General features: G+C 39.2%; 1 protein-coding gene across 1 annotated transcript; it reads left to right on the forward strand.

The window, feature by feature from the left end:
- Positions 1-360: 360 nt before the first annotated feature.
- Positions 361-1,305, forward strand: LOC132639517 (uncharacterized). Its single transcript, XM_060355960.1, has one exon. The coding sequence runs from the start codon at positions 361-363 to the stop codon at positions 1,303-1,305; it is 945 nt and encodes a 314-aa protein (XP_060211943.1).
- The last annotated feature ends 21,024 nt before the right edge of the window (positions 1,306-22,329 follow it).

Consider the following 22,329-nt stretch of genomic DNA (forward strand, 5'->3'; position numbering starts at 1 on the left):
AATCCTGCCCCTAGCACTACTGCTGCTGCATCAAATCCTGCCCCTGCTACTACTAATGAATCTATTCCTGCCCCTCATACCACTGCTGAATCTTAACAAACTAGGGTTATCCCTGATTTTTCTGAAACTGGTAGTGATTTAGATTCATACCTAGATGGATTGTTTGATGAAGGAGAAGTACATAGTGAGAGTGATGTAGATGAGGAGCTAAGGGGTTTTAGGGAGGAAGAGAGAGTTGGAAAAAGAAAAAGAAGGAAGAGGGGTGAAAGAGCTCCTGTTCCTGAACATGTTAAGTTAGGTTCAGGACTAAAAGGGCCAGATGTGGGGTATGATGAATCTGAAGGTGGTAATAGAGACACCATGGAAGGTAAGTTGGCTGGTGATGAGCCTTATTACCCCTCAGATGATGCTGCCAGTTTTGAGACTGATCCAGATGACATATTTGATGATGATGAAGGAGTAGTTGAACAGAGAGTAAAAGCAAAAGGAAGGAAGGTGAAAAACAGAGTTGTGTTTGATAAAACCTCCAAGAAAATAGTGTGGGAAACAGGCCTCCAATTTGAAAGTGTTAATGAATTTAGAACTGCAGTTACCAAGTATACAGTCCATGAGCATGTTGCCATTGAAAAATGTATTAATGAAGCTACAAGGGTAAGGGTTAGGTGTGTAGAGGGTTGTCCTTGGCTTTTATTTGCTAGTCTTGACTCTAGGACTAACAACTTTGTGGTGAAGACCTATAATCCAATTCACACGTGTGACCCTACCAATAGGAACAAGCTTTGCAATACCAAATTCTTATCTAGTCACTATAATGAGAGAATAAAGGAACAACCAAACATTAGGATTTTTGAGTTGCAACAGCTCATTAAGAAGGAGTTGGATCTTTATGTTGGTAGAACTGTGTGTAGAAGAGCAAGAAACAAGGTTTTAGCTGAGTTGAGGGATGACCATGTTTTGGAGTTTGGGAGGATTTTAGATTATAGGGATGAGTTGTTAAGATCAAATCCAGGTAGTACATGTGTCGTTAGGATTAGTGATGAGACATTTGAAGGTGGAAAAAAAATGTTTAGAGGATTCTACATATGTTTTGATGCAATGAAAAAGTCATACTTAGCTGGTTGTAGGAAGTGCATTGGTATGGATGGTTGCTTTTTAAAGGGAATCTCAAAAGGTCAATTACTTGTTGCTCTTTGTAAAGATGGAAACAATCAGATGATACCACTGGCCTGGGCAGTAGTTGAGGTTGAGAACAAGCACAATTGGACTTGGTTTATTAGAATTTTAAAGGAAGATCTTCAGCTGTGAGATGGCACAGACATTGCTGTTATAACAGATATGCAGAAGGTAAGATTTTAGTGCTGAATTCACTCCATTTCATAACTCTTTACCCTAATGCTCTTTTACTTTACTAACTGCCTGTTTTTTATTCCTCACAGGGTCTTGAAAGTGCCATAACAGAGCAGCTGCCCAATGTTGAACATAGAATGTGTGCTAGGCATGTTTTAGCCAATTGGTCCCAAAAATACAGAGGCCTTGAGAGGAAGAATTGCTTCTGGAGGTGTGCAAAGTCAACTTTTGAGTCTCAGCTGAATGAGAACTTAGACTGCATGAAACTGTTGGGAGAAGAATGTCTTGATAAGTTGATGTACTACAACCCCGAAAGGTGGAGCAACGTTTACATGAAATATACCACAAAGTGTGACATTATAGACAACAACATGGCTGAATGTTTCAACTCTTGGATACTGGCTGCAAGGCACAAGACTGTAATAACTATGCTTGAAGAAATAATAGTCAAAATGATGAAGAGAGTAGGACAGCTGAGGGAGTTTTGTGACAGTTGGATTCATGACTTTTCTCCAATGGCATTGAAAGTTCTGACAGAGCATACTGCAAGGTCTATGAAATACAGTATTGAATGGAATTTTGATACAGGGTATGAGGTTCTTGAAGGTCATTTTAGACATGTTGTGGATCTGCCTAGACAAACTTGTTCTTGTAGAGCATGGATGTTGAAAGGCATCCCATGTCCTCATGCAATTGCTGCTCTTCACCACAAGAGGTTGAACCCAATGGATTACATTTCTCAGTGGTATTCTAGAGATACGTATATGAAGACATATAGCTACTTTATTTAACCAGTTCTGAACTTGAAGATGTGGCCACCATCCACAAATCCTACTGTTATACCACCTGAAGTGAGGAAGATGCCAGGCAGGCCTAAGACTGTTAGGAGGAAAGAGGCAAATGAATCCAAAAAAACAGGAAAACCCTCCAAAAGGGGGGTTGAAATGACATGCAGCAAGTGTCATACCCCAGGTCATAATAAAAGGAAATGTCTTAGAGATCCTATAACTGCTGGCCCAAGTGCAACTGCAAGTGCTTCTGCTGGCCCAAGTTCAAGTTCTGGCTCAAGAAAGGCACCAGCTCCAACTGGTAGAGGAAGGGGTAGGCCGAAGGGGTAGACCAAAAGGGTCAACTGAAAAGGTAAAAAATTTCACATACTTCATGTACATTTCAGTGCTGAACTAGTTGCTAATATTTTGGTATAATTTGTAGAGTGTTGCTACTAAAAGGCCAAAGATGGTTGGAATGGGAGTGTTGCACACACAAAGTGGAGCAACTATCATCAATGTAAGACTGTTCTATGTTTAATAATTAAATAAGATTTTCTGAAATTAAGCACCACTAACAAGTAGTTTTATTCATTTGAGCAGCCTAGATTGCCTAGTGAAAGGGTTCGAAGCATCAAATCTAGTGCAGTTGTCACTGGTGAACTGCAGCACAAATCAAGTGGTGGTGTGAAATGGCAAGGAAGACAAGCTATGACCTCCAGGCTGCTTCAACAAGGAAGGAACAAAAAGCAGAGTCAAACCAGGACTAAAGCTATACAAATGAGCCAAGGCAGCACCACTGCCTTGTGAATTTGACCATTCTATCTTTACTAACTGTTTTTGGCAGCTGTGACTGCTTTGTGAATTTGTTTATGTAGTTTTTTAGATACTTTGTTTAGGCAGCTGTGACTGCATTTGGTTGGGGTTAACTACAGGCAAAATACATCAAATCTATATTTTGGGTACAGTTTAAGTTGTGATTTGATGTATTTTGCCTTAACTATATGTAGTGGTTTGGTAGATATGACTGCATTTAAGTTTGTTTTGGGCAACTGTGACTGCACTTGAATTGGAAGATGTGACTGCACTTTAACGTTAGTTCTTGTCTATGTAAAGTCACTCTCTTTTGATCAATGGGTATGCAGCTATGACTGCATTTAGTTCTAAGCTGTTTTGTTTGATTTTATCGTTGGCAGTTTTGTTAGCCTTAATTGTTGGGTTGAATGGAACTGATTTTGTTCAGTTTTGGTCAAGTCTTGGTACACTTTTTGAAGTCATTGTAATATGTTTTCAGAATTCAAGATTTTGACCATTTCCTTTGGCTTCTTTAAGTGAGGTGGTTGGTGGTTAATGCTTCACCCAAATCTGTCTTCTTATTAAATCATATTTCTTCCACTAATTCTCATTGCAACCCCTCAAACCATAATTCTCATTGCAACCCCTCAAACCAAAAATGACTACCATCCTAACAACATTTGAAAAGAAGTTAACAAAATCATACGTTGACAAGGATGACTTCATATTTCCTTCCCATAGTTTCCAATTCCTTCCAAACCATGACGGTGAAGCAGTTGTTCTTCACAATGCTCACGCCTACTATATGCAATATAAAGTGGGTGCATATAAGCGTCTTTGCCAAGGATGGAAGGCGTTTTTTGATGACAATGGACTGCAAAGAGGAAATGTTTTGGAATTTCAAGCTTGCGAGGTCAGCGGGCGCATATGCTTCTTCGTTAATAAGAAGGCACCGGATATCGTAATTATAGAATAGGTCTCTTTATTTCTATTCATGTTTTATGCCTTCGATTAATGAAAGTTCTTTCAATGTTAAATGAAATGTTGTCACTGTTTTATGCCTTATACTTACTAATTTTGCAAAGCAATTGCACAAGACTAAGAATTGCACAACAACAACATTACAGCCAACATTGCAATTTCATTTCACAAAATGCCAACACTAAAAAGTTGTTTACAACACTAACAAGTGCAATCCCGCTAACGACATGCAAAACTACAACAAGAGCTTAGGGCAACTTCATTGAAACACCTCTAACAAAAAAGTTCTGAAATAGAAAACTTACTACTACAATACAAATACACAATAACAAAATCAAACGAAATTTCTCCCTTTTCTTGGACTTAGCCAACTTGCTCTTCCACTTCTTCTCTTTTTCCTTCATCTTCTTAATGTCTTCTCCAAAATTTTCTAGTTGAATTTCTATGTGGTTCATATCAATTTTGCTTTCCACGGAGTTTGTTGACGGAGAAGGCTTGTAATCATCTTTTCCAAAAGCCTCCAATGATGCTTCAAGTTCACAAATTCTTTCCACCAATTTAGGAATAAAAAATTTGGATCTTGGATCAATGTCATCATCCTTCCAAAGATAAAAATCACATGATCTAGCACCCTAAAATGTAATAAAATCAATAAAAAAAAATCAGTCTTTCAACTCTTCAAAGTTCAATATTTGAAAGGCAAATTCACTTCTTAAAAGTTCAATTTTTGAAATAAAATTCACTTACACCATAATATGGACAACTCCCATATCTTCTACCAGGGTTCCTTGGGGTCCAAGAAGTCAACAATGGCAAAAGAAATCCATGTTTGCATCGCACATCCTTCAACACATGATCATCCTCTTGCTTACAATACTTACTTAAGCCTATTTTATCCATTGTATAACAATCTTTAACAGAAAAGAGAACAAAAAATAATCAACTTAACAAGTGCTCCATACGAAATGAAAGAGCACAGACAAATGCAACAAAAAAAAATGGATGAATCCGAGCTAAATACAGTAGAACAAGCTAAATAAAGTTTAATTTAGTTACCTTTGATTCAAAAACAACTGGTCTTGAGCTCCGATTTGGGCGTGTTCTTTAGCAAATTTAGGGGAGTTGCTGGCCTTAGGGTTCTAAACGGGTATGGGTAAATGTGGGTGGGTGAAGTAAATGTGGGGTGGGTGAAAATGGTTTTGAACCGTATTATTAATTAGGTTTAAGCAAGTTATTTTCCATTTTTTAAAAAATTATAATGGCCCTTTTTACAGATCTAACACGCTAAAAAATGTGGATAAATACGCGCCTGAGTTTTGGTCTGTCGAGGGGTAATTTAATTCAGTTTTTACAAGTTAAGGTGTGTAATAGGTCGCTCGTATAGTTTAGGTGTGATATCGACTTTTCGGGTATAGTTCAGGGGTGTTTTGATGACTTTTCCCTATATATATATAAATAAATAAATAAATATATATATATATATATATATATATATATATATATATATGTATGATACACGTAGGAACGTATCCGCTTTTAAAAGTTATGCAGGCTATGTCTTCACATTATGACTTATGATTTCTTTATCATGTTCATTTCATTCATGCCTTACATACTCAGTACAATATTCGTACTGACGTTCGTTTTCTTTGGACGCTGTGTTCATGCCCACATGTAGACAGGGAGCCGACCCAGACTCGTAGGAGCCGATTAGCAAACTTTTGGGAGCACTCCATTATTCCAGAGGTGCTATTTAGTTGATTCTTTTGTGCATATATATATATGTATTTTGGGCACGACGGGGTCCTGTCCCGTCCATATGTCTAGTACTCTAGTAGAGGCTCGTAGATGCGTATGTGTGGGTAGTATGGTCTCACAGTCCTCCTCGTATGTATATATATCATCTTGATTTTGATAGCTGAAGGGCTTATGTATATAAAGTAAATAAGTTCAAGTGAAAAAATGGCTTTCTTACGCTTATGAGCACAGGAATAGTAAAGAAGTGTATAATGAGTATGATGAGTAATAGGATGAGTGGTGCTCGGTGGTTAGCCCTGGGTACCCGTCATAGCCCCTAGTCGGGTCGTGACACCAAACCTCCAGAATAGTACAAACACATTTTGCGGCGGCCAACTCCTTCAGTTTGAGCCCTTCTGGTTCTGATGGGGCTAATCTTCCTGATGCTGACCAACTTCTAGAAGATGCTGGCGTAAGAGTCCTTAAATACTGTAAAGTCATAACGCCAAATATGGGTGTTCAGCGTAATCCCTTAGGTTGGGGAGATGTTGTCATGGACCAAAAGTGACTGTGGAACCCACATTTTAGTGATGCTTTTCTTATCTATCATCTCGATGAGCCTTTTCTTGAAGGCCAAACATTCGTTGATGGTGTGCCCTTTTTGATCCTGGTGATAAGGGCATCTCTTGTGCGCGAAGACTGGAGCACACGGTGGTAGCCTGTCGAAGCTGATACTGACTATCCCTTTGCTTCGAAACTTGATCATCATTTCTTCGCTTGTTACGTGCTTAGGCGAGACGCGGTAGGGACAATCCAATGCCTTGAGCGCAATAGCCTACTATTCGGGCGAAGCTAGTTGGACATATTCAATTCATTCCTTGGGTTCTCCCTTGGGACTTGATGGCGCAATAGAAGTTCTTTCCCTTTTTGGGCTAAGTGACGCAGCGGAGGCGGCTTCCCTTGATGGCCAAGTGGGCTCTTGCGGGTCCGATTCCATTTGCTCCTCCTCAGACTCCTCCATTATTGAGATGTATTCGGGAAGGATTTCTTTTCCCTTGTCCAGGACATTCTCTCTTTCAGTTTCAATTAGTTCCTTAGGCGGACTTTCCGCCGAATCCATTAACTCATCAGCCTCTTTGATCTTGGCCTTGACTGCTCAGATTTTCTTTTCTAGGTCTTGAATCTTTCGGCGAAGCGAGACCTCATTCTTCCTCATAACCTCCAGCTCTGGTACGTTCTTGGTGTTCATCTTCAGATTTTGAGAAAGTTGCTAGACTTAGTAAGGATATTTTTTGTTCATTGTTTTTTTTTTTTTGGAATGGACGGTACTTGAGATCAATTAAGCATTTAAGTGAAACATATGAAAGCAAGTAAGTCATACAAAGCAGTTTATAAAATTACACTACTCGTGTTCCTAAACATACTAATCGTTTGAAACATAAATGTGACATTTGAATCAAACCATTTCCCCATAATCATTAATAATAATATTTTTCCCCCGAAGGAGTACAAAAGATAAAGTAAAGACAGTGCATGAAATAAATCAGCAAAAGCATCCTCCGGTGGTGGATGATGAAGCCCAATCTCGATTGGTCTTGGCCTTCCTCGCCTTTTGGAGGATAGTCTGGATATGAAGATGGGCTGATGTCAAAGTGGCTTCCATCAGAAATCCCTTCTGTGCGAAAGTCAGTGGAGCAACATCATCTAACGTCTTCTTCATCCGATCATCGAATTCAACCAAACAGTCATTAGTAAGCTCCAACTCATGTCTCAGACTATCTATGACAGCTTTGTCATGCTCAATCGTCTCCAAATAGTTGGCATCTCTGTCGTCAGCTCTCCTCATAACCAAAAGGGCTCGAATCTCAACTTGCGAATCTTTATCTTGCACACAACTGTAGAGAATAGGTCTGGGAGGAAGTGTACCTTATAAGTAGGCCCTCAACCAATCTTTATACTCCACAAAACAACCCAGACGACACCTATCTTCGTCTAAGGTATCGGGACCCAACTCATGCGACCCTTCCATTCTCGTATGCAATCCAAACCCTCGGCGGTCTATCGATGTCATAGTCAATGATAAAATCTCCCAGGCCTCCAACCTGGGGTACGACTTGGATCCTCCAAATTGTCTCAAGACCCTAGCAGGCGCATAAGGGTGAATCCCTCGAATTCTCATAAGCGGTAAGAATGGACACTTTCCACCCTTAACCACAACTTTATCGGACACGAAGTCGTGGAACATCTATTGAACGCTTTCTTCTTTCAACCTGGAAAAGGTGAATGTCCAACTTTGTCTATTTTGTTCCCCGAAGTTTGGACAAAAATTCAGAAGTCCATCTGATACACTCAAATTACACTAGTTATTAGCATAAAGCGAACGCTGTCAAATATAGTAACCTAACTAGGTTGGGGTCGAATCCCACAGGGAATATGGTGTGAAAAGTTTACTAAATGAGTATTATACTAATCTTGCGGTCCTGGTGTATTTCAGAAAAAGGGTTTTATAAGAGTTTTAGTTTGTCGACTAATTTAGAGTAACTAGTAATTGAGTTGTATATATATGGGTAAAAAGAACCAAGGTTGTGTCCCCGTCAGAAAAAGTGTATGATCATGGGTATTGATCTTGATATACTTCTAATGGATCTTTGTATGAATGCACTTAACCTCTATGTGAATCTAGACTATTTCTCAATAAGAAAAGATTATTTCTTTCTATGCTTTTCCCAAAGATAAGAAAGTATGCATGAAGAACGGTTAATTATGCCAAGTAAATTCCTCCTATTCCTAAGTGAATTTATTAAACAAGGTTTAAAGCCTTGAGTTCTTGTTATTTGTTCTTACCAAACCCTAGTTATTTTCCCAAATAAACCAAATTTTATGGCGTTAGCTAATGTTTGCAACCACTAACTATATGATTAAAACGAAGAACAAATAAACCCTAACAATCCATTATGCGTATATCAATCATAATCCCCAATCACAAAACACTCATCCTTGGGTTCACAACCTTAGTAAAGAATTTTGCTACTCATAGAAGAAGAACAACAATAATAGATAATTGAGATTATAATGCTTACGAATGATTGATTGGAATTGAAGAGAAAATAATTGCAATTGTTTGTAATCCCACAAAGACTTCAAAAACTATGAGTATTCAATGCTAAGAAAATTAAGATTGAAATCTAGTGAATCGTAGTCTACATAAATCCTACATCAGGTATTTATAATGGTCTAAGTCGTGAAAATAAGCTGACGAAATTTCCCCCGTCGGATCAACATACCGACCGTAAATATTGTACGGTCCGTAAAATCTTCAGCTCTTGTCCGTAAAATCTCATCCTGCTGCCCAGGTCTACGGTCCATTTCTACGGACCGTAAATATTTTACAGTCCGTAGAACTGGTCCGTAAATTCTTCCTTCAAGGTGAGACGTCCTGTAATTGATCTACTGTGGGATTTACAAACCGTAAATAATATACGGTCCGTACTTTCTGCCGTGAATTTCCTCTCAATGTGAGACTTCTCTGTCACTAATCTACGGTGGAATTGACGGCCCGTAAATATTATACGGTCCGTCTTTTTGCTTCGTAAAATCCCAGCTTCAGTTACTTCTCTTTCTTGAACATCTGTTTAAGCCATTTTCCCGACTTTCGCCATAAATACGATAAATACCTTTAACATAACAAAAACACATCAAAAGACCCAAACTGGCTTGAAAAACAAGTAAAACTCGCCGTAAAAAAGCATCAAATGTGCCGGAATTTCACGACACATCAACACCCATAACTTAAAGTCTTTGCTTGTCCTCAAGCAAGTCATACAACACAAACGACTCAACTAACATAGATACTAATAGAATAACAATGTCTACAATGGTTTTGGCTAAGAACTACCAGCATGCATTATTTTTCTTTACTGACCGTCTCAATTTAAAACAGTTTAAACCAGATATATGATCCAAAACACGTCATGACTAAAAATGAAGCTTCCATAAATGACAGCAGGCCATTGGAACTACTGATGCAAGCACAAACACTACTTTTGGGTAAGTATTCAATATTGATCAACCTTCATGCTCTCACATAGACCAAAAAATTTCCCACACATGTATATACAAAGAATTGGGAGACGAAAGAGAGAAGAAACACTCACACTCACAAAGACGTTCACACACTACAAATGCACTTACTATATGCTTGCCCTTACTTTAAATGCCTTAACTTTGGACGGTTCAGCCGTGATCACACTAGGACTTGTTCTCGGCTTGTAATGTAGGCTTAGGGATGGGTAGGATAATTATTTAGGAATTAGTGACTCACCCTCCTTGAACACTACACTTTTCTTTTACTTTGATTCGCCTCTTATGTTTCTCCCTTTGTTTTCACTTGTTCGACCTCGATGTGGTTTGCTATTAATAAACTACTTTCTTTTTATACCGCACTTTTTCGGATTTGTTTTTCTATTTACACTATTATCTTTTTTTTTTAAACAACCACATCGAGTCATGACTAGATAACTCAAGCCACCCCCAACTTAGGCTTTTAGCCTCTTTTTCACACTTCTGTCACCCCCAACTTAGGCATTTCGCCTGTTCTATCTAATAGTGTCAAGGAGGGAACGGGTGCAAAGATGAATTCATTTAAAATGGGTACGGATTTGTTAACGGCTAGTCAAGAAAAAGGTCAAAGGCTCAAAAGGGGAAACTAGGGATTAATTTGATCACAAGGTAAGGCTTATAAGGCAATAGTGACTGAATTCAAAAGAAAGCCTACGATCACTTCACAACCAAAATATCCTAAGCATTCCAGCATGAAAAATCAAGCAAGTTCTAGATTGCAACAGCAGAGTATGAACACAACTAATGTACTCACACGTACAATGGAATATGGATCACTTTAATTACCACCCAAGTAACACTCGACACAAATAATACCCCAATATTCCAACTATCATAAACAAAAGCATGCATGTCAATGCACAACATATCTCGAGTATCTACATCATTTTCGGAGAGGGGTCATTTTTCATCAAACATTTTCAAAATCAACATGCATAGCTTTAAGTTCATTAACCACTACCATCTAAGTCATAGTTATTCGATCTTATCTACACAACCTAAACATGACAATTTCAACAGAAATAAAACCCCTCAGGAAAAGAACTCTGGCAAAAAAAAAAAAGTCGAGGGGGTTCCTAAACACATGTATACATTACAATGAAATCAAGTAGTCCCACCCCCAACTAAAAAATTATGCACTGCCCCCAGTGCATCAATGTGAGCATAAAAAATAAAGGGTTAGGACTACCTGAGGCGCTCTAGGCGCGGTGCTCATCCTGATGTGCACCCACCGCATCAGTACCGGCAGGTGCTGGATCAATAGTACTGCTAGGAGGATCTGACTGAATCTGCAGGAGTGGGTCCTCTGCGAGGACAGTATTCACTGCCTCCTCAGGTACCACAATACTGGGCACCATTTGCTCAACAGGGGAGCTATGTTGCTCGATGCCCCCGTGAAATGGTAGTCAACAAGGGACTTCCGTCTGGCTCTCTTCAGCTGGCGATCCTCTATTTCACTTGGATCTAACCCTTTACTATCATCCCCTGATCTCAGCCTCTTACCTCTATTTTAGGCTGAGGGCTCCTCTCTTGACAGTCGCACCACTGGCACCAAAGACGCCAAATCTATCGGCATTGCTGGTTGAGGAGGGTCTGTAAACACTCCCCCCTCTTTCACCTGAAGTGCAAGGACCTCGTCCTTCAGTTGCGCAATATCCTTCTTCACCATTTTCATCTCAGTCATCGACGACACCTTCTCCAACTCAAGGACCCTCCTCTCAAGACCATCAATTCTGGGGTGAATCTGACGGTGTGATTAGGTGAGGGATTGCTGTAGCGCCTCCATCTCCTTCCGGATTGCCCGCGCTATTACCCTTTCCTACTCCTCCAATAAGCTAGCAATCTGTCGATCAGCTTTGTCAGCCTTGACATAGGAGTCGTGGAAGTTTTGCCTGTTAAATGGAATAATGACACCCCCAGGAAGTGCAGTAGATGTAGGGGTGACCCTAGGAGCAGGCGGGGCAGTCGTGGTAGCAGGCTCAGTAGTGGTCTCCGAGGCTGCTGAAAAAATGGTGGCAGTCTCAAGACCTTTATGGGTCTCATCAGGTGTAGTTCTCTCCTCTTCATTCTGGTCGGATTCATACTGCACATGTGCTGGTGCAGCCACACCACTTTGGGCTGCCAACAACGCAGCCTTAACATCTTTATCCTTGCTCTTGGTTAAGCTATAGAAATGATTCACCTCAGGTCTGTGGTCCCAGTAGGAAAAGTTCTGAACCCCTTCTTTCAAACAAAGACCAGTAATCAAGCACCGGAAAACCAAAGAAAGCTCAGGCTGGGTCACCCGTGTACGAATTTTATCTGCTATCAACTTCCCTATATCAACTACATATCGGGACATGATGGAAGCTAATAGGATTGCCCGGTCAATAGTGAGATGATTATCTACCTGAGTAGGGAAGATTTTGTTTATCAAGACGCTGCAACAGAACTTGGCTTCAACTGAGAGATCTTTCCTTTTAATCTACACACTAGAGTTGGTACGCCACCCGGGGTTATCTCGTGCAATCACTGAAGCTACCCATGGCAACTCATTCAACATATCAGGTCTGTTTCCCCCCATTCTGTAGTCCAACTCATCAGTGTTTGCTGGCGGCTCATAGTCGTCCCCAAAGTAAAATTGGTTGATAGCTTTCCTGGAGAAATCAATAGTCAATCCCTTGACAGTCACTATCGGAAGACGTATGACTGTCCTAGCTTGTTGGACTTGACTGTACCAGGTGTTTAACTCTGCAGCATAATTGGCATAGAACTTTCGCACAATAGCCGGTATATATGTGCCGGGTGGTTAGCTATGGAAACCCCATCCATGGTGATCAATGACAGCCTGAATATTGGGGAAATGTTCCACCCCATCGAAACTGATCTGCCTTTCCTCATAGATGTTCCGTCGAAAACCATGTCCTCTTTCCTTGGGCTCCAGCCCTTTCTCGTATATCTCCTTTGAACCTTGCACCGAGAACCGAATAGCATTCTCAGCCCTCTCCTTCATTCTATTCTCATTTTGTCTTGCCGCTTCCTCAGCATTAGACTCCTCCGACATGTTACTCGCCTCCTCCTGAGTGGGCAGTTCTGGAGAGCTAGATAATTGCTCTCCATCACTGTTGGAGCCGGTGTGCCTTGATGAAGACCCCTCTTCAGATGGGGGGGGAGGGGGGGGGGGTTGCCGGAGTTTGGGCTATTCTATGTTGCCTCGTGAATCATGCTATAGGGGCCTGATCCTCTTCATTCGAAGGGTTAGGAGACTGATCACGGAGTCTCATTCTGATTTATCTCTAACCACATCCCCTGCCCTTCTTGTGGTCAGGACATAGTGGCGGAGCCACACTATGCCGAGGGTGTTCATCTGAACCCCCTCGGCGGAAAAAAACACTATTTTTAAAAGGTTAAAATTATTTTTTATGTATATATAGTAGATGTTGAACCCCCTTAGGCTTCTTCGTATGCTTACTTTTTTATATTTTGAACCCCCTCGGCGGAAATCCTGGCTACGCTACTGTCAGGACACGACCCCTTCTAACAGTATTCTTCGGAGCCATACATGTGGAGTACATACTAGTATATACAATAATGAAGGTAAAAAAACATGGATATCAATGTACAAATGAAAAAACAAACTTTTTTTTTTATTTTACGGACCGTAAAAGATATTATCATGACCCATTTACCCTAGGCCGTGTGGGCATTTACCTTCCTACCTTGGTAAGCGAACCCTCATCCCAACAATGAACCAATACATAAATTGAAGAAAGTTAAGTAGCGGAAATAAACAAATACTTAAGTCTCATGACATTTATATATAGATAGTAATAAAAGTGCGGAAGACAATAAACACCTCCAGGGTCTTGTCTAAATAATACAAGAGTATCTAAGGAGAATAGTAATATCTGGAATACTAATACATAAATGTCTATGTCTCTGAAATAAAAGTAAGACATATGATAGGATAGTCTTCAAGGTCAGCGGACGCCGTGCTCACCCTGGAAACTCGAAAGAAAGCCAAAGAGTCGATCAGGAACGAGTCACAGAAGTAGATCCGACCTAGTACTCTGCATTCATAAAAGAATGCAGCAAGTGCATGTCAGTACAAACAACAGTACTGGCAGGCATCTCGGCTGACTAAGCATAGTTAACACAATTTAGAAGATAAAGCAGATAAGCAAGGAATCTAGCAAGTATAAGAAAATATGATCACAACCAAGTATTTGTCATCGCCTCTATAAAGCATCTAAACCCAAATAAGTCAAGTCTTAATATATCTGATCCAATTCAATCATCACAATCCAATCACCAAGTATCTTAATCAAGTCATAATGCAATGCAGTGCAATAATGGAATGAATGCAATGTAATGCCATGCAGATGAGGTGTACACATGTACTCCGGACGGAAATATCGACGTCTCGGTAGCACAACTCAGTGTGACTCGCGAAGTCTAAGTACCATCTATCCCGGATCTTTGCCCAACAGACAGACAGGATCCTGGCTAATTGCTCACAGGGGGAGTCTCACCGGCACCACCTTGGTGGACTCGCGGAGTCCATGCACTAACAACGATTTCGGGATATCATCAGAATCGACCACGCAACAACGATGTCGGAATAGATCATCGGACATCGGCCATCTCATAATCACTCAAGTAAAAGAGTCTGTCAAATATCAATTTCACAAAATGAACAATTCCGGGATTGAACCTCGGACATCGGCCTTCTCAAAATCAGTCAAGTGAAAGAGTTTATCAAATATCAGTTTCATACAATCAATGATTCCGGAATTGATCTTCAGACATCGGCCTTTTCACAATCACTCAAGTAAAAGAGTTTATCAAAATATCAGTTTACTCAATGAATGATACTGGATCATCACTGAGTATCGGCAATGCATTATGAATGTGTGAAAATGCATGCAATGCGTATATCAATCATCAACAATCATGTTCAACATAACAAGTATCAACAATGGGGTACGCCAATAATGTATCATATCACAATACCAACAGTGGTATGCCAACAATATATCAATAACACAAGTACCAATGGTGGGTACGCCAACAACATATCCAAGTACAAATACCAAAAACGGGTATGTCAATTCTATCTCAATCAAGACAATAACTTAGATTCCAATATCTACCAACTACTCATGGCATCAAACCATCACAATGGAACAATCAAAGCACGCATAGTGGGGTAGCTAGTCCCAACACACAATAGGGCCCAACCTAAGGCAATATCTAACCCGATTTCATACCCCAAGGTTCACATGCTATCCCCGACATTATAATCTAAATATGTACTTCGCTATACGAAGTTTCACCAAAGGTAAGTCATAACCTACCTGGATTATGCAACCGCAACACCAACAACTCACTCCTTTGCCTTGCCCTTCCGCTGAACCTCAGAACAAAAGTAGTCCACGCATAATCAAATTCTATATTAGAAATCATGAATAATGATATCCATATTGCTACTATTTCAATTCGGTCAATTCTAACCCTAGAAGTTGGAGAAACGGGCCAACAAGGGCAAAACGGGAAATTCGCAGGAAAAATACCAAATTAAGTACTAGGCAATTATAAACCAAGCATTAATTGTTGATTTAGCCCAAGGATTAGCCTAATTTCTGATTTCAAGCAAAATCCCCAATCTGGGTATAAACCCTAAGTGTTCAATTCCAAAATTCAATGCTAAAGGTGGAAGATATATGATTAATAAGCTTAGATTAGTCAATATCTAGCATACCATCACCAATTTATCATTAATAATCCTAGGAACAATGTTCTTCCAAACCCTCTTTCAACTCTGATTGTTATATCCCGTATTTTGCGTATTTGGATAATTCGAGATAATTGCGGGAAGTTAAGGGCAAGGCTAAATTTTGACCTTGTTTAGCACACAAGTTGTTCATGAAAGTTTTGATGTGGAAATGTTAAGAAAGGCTAGGGTCAAAAAGGAAAATTCGCAAGATGGCTCATAGAAAATACGGAGGAAGGCCGAGGGCAAAATTGAAATTGGGAAAATAAATTTTCATGAATTACAAAACAAAAAAAAAAAGATTGGGCTTGGATAATTTGGGCCAAAGTGGCCGGCCATGTTGAAGTGGGCCAAGGCCCACATGGAATTAAAATAAATAAGACCCAAAAGATGACTTAATGGTCATACTTTTCATCTTCATCTTTTGGAAATTTCAAGAAACTTGGAGAGGAAATATGGAGAGGGCCATTCGGCCATAGAGCAAGAAAAAGGAACCCTTGGAAATCTTGATCAAAAAAATATTTTCTTCTAGTATTTCTACTAATTTGAAGGTCCTCTTTAACATGGTATAATTGTTGGAGCAAGAAGACCTCCCGTTGTTGCAAGTTCATAATCATAGTCAAGTGAGAAAGTAAGGGAAAAAGGTAAGAATTAATCTTCTTTTATATGTCATGAATGTTTTGTGTATGTTGTAGTATGTAGAAGTGAATGAAAATCATGAAATATGGATGTTATGTAGGTGGCCGAATAAGAGGTGGTGTAGTGTAGATGTGATAAATTATTTTTTTATTTAGTATTTTGGTTGTTGTTGTTGTGGATTCTATGTTGATAATGAAAGTTTGATGATTCTAGTTGAAGTTGTAAGTGTTGGAAATTTATTTAAAAGCTAATGTGATGTCAAAAACCATTTCTTGTATATATGGAAAAATAATGTTGTTAGTATGTGAATTATTGGTATAGTTTATGGATTTGAAGGAAGGAAATGTGTTGTTATCGTTCTTGTTGAATTTGGAAGGTTTCAGGTGAAGTGGTATGTCGGTTGAATTGTTTGAAGTGTTCTTGAATCATGTTAGAATGATTTCGGATTAATACTCGAATGTGAAATCATTGGTGTTAGCTTGACTATATATGGTTGAATTGAATATAAATGAAATGCCGTGGAATTGTGTAGAAAGGATTGCTAGTGTTAGAATGCATTTGAAATAATTGTTGAAGTTGGAGATATGATTGTTGGTATTGTTGTTGATAATTTGGCCAAGTTGAATTCTCGGATTTGTTGTTGATAAATTGGCCGAGTTAGATTCTCGGGATTGGTATATTTACAGGGGAAATGCTGCCGAAATTTCGGCAGATTATAAATGAATGTATTTGGAAGACTAAGGCAAGTGTGTGATGATGTGTTTAATGATTGTGTAATCTTCTTGAATGTAGACTAGCGATAGCGAGCTTGGACAAAAAACGTAGCTAATAGGACGTGGAACAGGTATGTAAAGCTTACCTTTTCTTTCTTTGGCATGTCCTAGAGCTAAGTAAGCTATGATACTTATCTTGGGGAAATTCTATTCTTGATTCCGAGCTTGTTAATGATTATTATTCACTTCTTGATGTGAGTATACTTAGTATAGCCGAGCTTATTGTATGATTGAATAACGAGAAAAGACTAAAAGAGTTCTGTAAGTGGTATTGTCCCTAACTTTCGTAGACGGTCTCGGATTGCTTGAAGATGGTTGTAGAGGTTCCTAAAATGAATAACGTTCATAACCTTCATGTGCTAATTCGGATTGTTTGGGAAATGCTCGTAGAGGTTTCTATAATGAATAACGTTCATAAATCTCATAAGTGAACTCGGATTGTTTTAGAAACGTTCATGGGGGGTTTTATAATGAATGATGTCCATAACGATATTTGAAAGCTACTTGGTATGATTGTTGCTTTAATTTTCCAAAAATAGCTTCTGAAACGCTCATAACTTTTTCATACTAAGTCGGATTGACCCGAAACTTGTTTCTGAGCCTTCAGGCGTCGGTAAGTATACGTATACATCGAGTCTTAAAAGTTGATTTACGCGCACTTAGTTTCCCATTACTCTGTTCGGGCATAGGGTTGTTAACTTTCTTATACTAACTCGGATTTACTTGAGACGTGTTTGTGGTTTATTAATGATTTCAAGAAAATTAGTTTTGTACTAAGGGAAACATAAAGTCGATTTTCAAAACCACTCCGAAGGGGGTGCGAGATCTTACTATTTGTTTCATTTACGATTTTATGTTTACACTCCATAGCGGTATCTCTTTGTATTGATATTTGTGGATTATGTAGTGTAGACACCATCATTAGTATTATGTCGCAAGTGACATGCCCGAAGGGGCTAGGACTATTATTATGTCGCTAGCAGCATGCCCGAAGGGGCCAGGGTAGTATTATGTCGGAACCGGCATGCCCGAAGGGGCCATCATTATTATTATGTCGGGATCGGCATGCCCGAAGGGGCCAGGGTAGTATTATGTCGGAACCGGCATGCCCGAAGGGGCCATCATTATTATTATGTCGGGACCGGCATGCTCGAAGGCGCCAGGGTAGTATTATGTCGGGACCGGCATGCCCGAAGGGGCCAGGGTAGTATTATGTCAGAACCGGCCTGCCCGAAGGGGCCATCATCATTATTATTATGTCGGAACCGGCATGCCCGAAGGGGCCAAGACTAGCATTATTATGCCGGCGGCATGCCCGAAGGGGCCATCATTGTTACTTTGCCGGAAGCGGCCGTCCGAAGGGACTATTATGATACTATATTCACATTGTGTATTCTAGAATTTGGGTATACTGTACTTATATTATGTGATAGAATTTGTGTAAGGCACTACATGGCACGGTTCAAAATGCTGTTCCAGGTTACTCCGGGTTGCCTCTAAACTGGTTTACTATTACGCCTTTCTTTGTTTATGATTCAGTGATGCTTTACATATTCAGTACATATTCCGTACTGACCCCCTTTCTTCGTGGGCTGCGTTTCATGCCACACAGCTACACCCAGATGAGTAGAAGACTTTGCTAAAGGCGTTCCAGCGGGATTGGCGAGCTCCATCTCAGTTCGGAGTATTGCCGAGTCAAGTACTTTTGTTATGGAATTTTGTATATGTTAGAGACTTTGCAGACAGTGTCCTGTGGATAGGGCGTCGAGAAGTGCGAATCATTTATAGATGTTAAAAGAGTATGTATTTTTAGATGATTTCAGTTGATTTGAAGTACGAAATTAATTGAAAGTTTTCATAATCTATATAAAGACAATGATCTCTATTTGGAAAAGTTTCATGATTTAAAAGTTTTTGAAATGACAGGTTTTGGTTAAGCGAACGTTTAAGGGTTCGCTCGACTCTGATGAGAGTCGGGTGCCCATCATACCCTATCAAGATGAGGGTGTGACAAAGTGGTATCAGAGCAGGTCGTCCTAGAGGTTGTCTGCAAAGTCGTGTCTAGTAGAGTCTTGTTTATCGGTGTGTTGTGCACCACATCTATAAACAGGAGGCTACGAGACATTATTCTTTCTTTCATATCTAAGATCGTGCGATAGAGCCCAGTCGTAGGAAATGAAGTCCCTTGTACTAACCTTTGATTTCAGCTAAAGGACGACATCGACAGAAAGAAGCGACCTATGACATTAGCAGTTAGAAAGTACAGTGGTAAGTACCGGTGCGGAAGAGGCATATTGGATAAGGTAAGAATATTGAAATATGATTGAAATGTAAAGTGGGGGATGAAAGTGAAGGTGAATATTAAGGATCGAAAAGGCTAAATTAGCAATTGTTAAGGAGAAAGACGTGTTACGAGAATGTCTCGGAATCTGTAAGACTTCAACTTGCTCCAGATCATGTAATGGAGGTCACGCGAAGAAGTGGATGCGATTATATCGGCATTAATGCACTGGATTTCACCGAAGTTTCAAGGTTAAGCGTGCTAGGACGAGAGAAATTTTGGGATGGGTGACCCCTGGGAAGTGTGCTAAAAGTTCTATAAATGTAGATATAAGAGACAAATAGGAAGAACATGTGGGAGTACGAAGGACAAGGATAATAAGTTGGCGTAGTTGATTAGAAAACCCATGACATGGAATGAGGATTCATGTGAAGACCGAGGAGTTCGATTATAAAGAAAACAGGGTGAAAGATAAGGAATGGACATGAAGGAAAGGACAACTATAAGAGAGACCCTCCCGAAGTGTTATAACACCCCCATAAGGCCAGTTGAACATTCGAGGACGAATGTTCTAAAGTGGGGGAGGATGTTATATCCCGTATTTTGCGTATTCGGATAATTCGAGATAATTGCGGGAAGTTAAGGGAAAGGCTAAATTTTGACCTTGTTTAGCACAAAAGTTGTTCATGAAAGTTTTGATGTGGAAATGTTAAGAAAGACTAGGGGCAAAAAGGGAAATTCGCAAGATGGCTCATAGAAAATACGGAGGAAGGCCGAGGGCAAAATTGGAATTGGGAAAATAAATTTTCATGAATTAAAAAAAAAAAAAAAAAAATTGGGCTTGGATAATTTGGACTTTATTTAACTATGTTTGGCTAAAAATATGTATAATCGGATCAATCTAAAAAATGCTTATAAAATATGCTTGGATTAATATTTACATACTAGTGACGTTTTGAGATTTTTAAGATAGTAAAATAAAGCACGATTCCTTTAGCTCAAAATATGCTATTTTGAAAATCAATTATTCTAATGAAAGATGAATATTATAAGTAGGGAATCTCGGTACACTAAGCTCCCGCTATGCGCGGGATGAATATTATAAGTATTATAAATAATTTTAACAAAAAATAAAAAACGAGAATGAAACCTATGGAATTAATTATTGGTTTACTACCTATTACTAAGACTAAACCCCACTAACTTCACTAAGGTTCATCTAAATTAACAAGTGTTAGTCATGCAATACAAATTAAATGCATAAAAATAAAATAGAGGAGTAAATAAGTTAAATGGGCTCAGCCCATTTCAAGGCTGCTATGATCAGATTGCTATTGGGCTTCAGCCCAGTAATTTTCATTGTACTGCTGTGGGCTATTGCTGCTATATGGGCCTCGACCCATAATATTTTGTATATACTTGCTGCGGACAGGGGAAAGTTGGACAGAGAGAGAAGAGTCCTGTTGGGCTTTTAGCCCAACACCAAATACGGAAGAAGACGAGTCCCTCGAACCCATATGCGATGATCATGCATAAAAACGAAAGAAAAAGAATTAGTATCTAAGCGATGAATAAGGTTAAACATGTAGAATATAAATTCAAAATAGATCAATAGATTGTGTACATTCTGTGTATATTTTGAGTATACCTGGTATACCTGGAAGGTATACGCTAATACACGACCCTTGTATACACCGGGTGCACACTAAGGTTTATATACCATGTATACTTTGAGGTATACCATACCACAAAAATCAGGTAGGGAGGGGACAAGCCCACACGAGCAGATTGGAATGCAGAAAGCGGGAAGGAAATTCACGGGCATCTCATATATTCCAAACCACAACAAACATACCAAAGCAAACACAAGCCACAGTTACATACATAACCAGAAGGAATACCCAGATATCTTAACATGGTTTAGATAGGTAATCAAGTGAACATGCATATTTGGCATTCCCATTCGAACATATTAACCAGATGCAGCAGCTTCACCCTCATACGAGTTTAAACGAATATGTCCTAAGGATATATACTCATATGATTCATACAATGCTCACCCGTAAGCTTAAACAGATTCAACTCTGCAGGGAATGATCGTATAGCACACAGTTGGCATGTTTTATCAATAGGGAACCTCAAATACACTTTCAGAATTCAGCAGAGCCCCAACATATATTTAAAGATACAGAAGCCGAATCCAAAATGTTGTTCGGCCTTATTTAGAGAAAAGAAACAAACATAGAAAGCATATGAACTGGGAAACTTATACATTTTATCCTAATCTAAGCATGAACTTGATTTTAACTCAGTCACGGAACTAGACAGAACTTAATTTTAGCACTGAATCAGTCCATTATTGCAACAGGGAAATAAACTAGAACTCGATATTTAGTAACTACTTGAAAACGAATAAGCAATGCATACGCCCAGAATTATTTGAACTAGAGTAAGATTTAGAGAGATAATGTTGAACCATTTTGGACCATAACCACAAAGAATACACCTTGCGACACCGAGGACTGAAGATGAGAATAGATTAAAACTGAAAACTGGAATGTAAAACTAAAACACATATGCATCCGAAGATTAAATCTCATTATCCAACAGCCCATACTTTGAGTATCTTCTTAATCTAAATCATTTTTTGAATAGATGGAAAGAATACTAAAAGCTGTAAATGATCTATACTTTTCAATTCGCATACCAAAACTGTGTAATACTAAGATGCTTATGATATCAAATCAACCAAGCCATGCTGAACTTTAAACAAGTAGCAAACAAAGCAAAAAAAATTAATTGAAACTGTCAAGATAGAAACCGAACTGGAAACAGGCAAGAAATGCAGAACACTACACCAGAATAGGGCTGAACAGCAAAGGAGGAGGAGGGAAAATTACTTTTGTTCAAATAACACATCGTTTGAGAATCCTAAAGGACATGGTCTCTTTCGTTACATTCCAACACGTTCAGCAAAATAGCATATATTATACATTACTGATGAAGCAGTTTTCTTATAAAATGTTAACAACATGCTACATACAAAACATGTTTCCGCAAGTCATAAGCATTCTTTAAACCAGCAAAGAAAGAACACCAATCTATTAAGCTACTAACTGAAATTAATTAACTAAAGAA

The sequence above is a fragment of the Lycium barbarum genome, chromosome 5 (genome assembly GCF_019175385.1).
Source record: "Lycium barbarum isolate Lr01 chromosome 5, ASM1917538v2, whole genome shotgun sequence".
Classification (NCBI taxonomy): domain Eukaryota; kingdom Viridiplantae; phylum Streptophyta; class Magnoliopsida; order Solanales; family Solanaceae; genus Lycium; species Lycium barbarum.

What these genes read in the sequence shown, in the direction of transcription:
- LOC132639517 (XM_060355960.1), top strand. Translation starts at nt 361, where the DNA reads ATGGAAGGTAAGTTGGCTGGTGATGAGCCTTATTACCCCTCAGATGAT.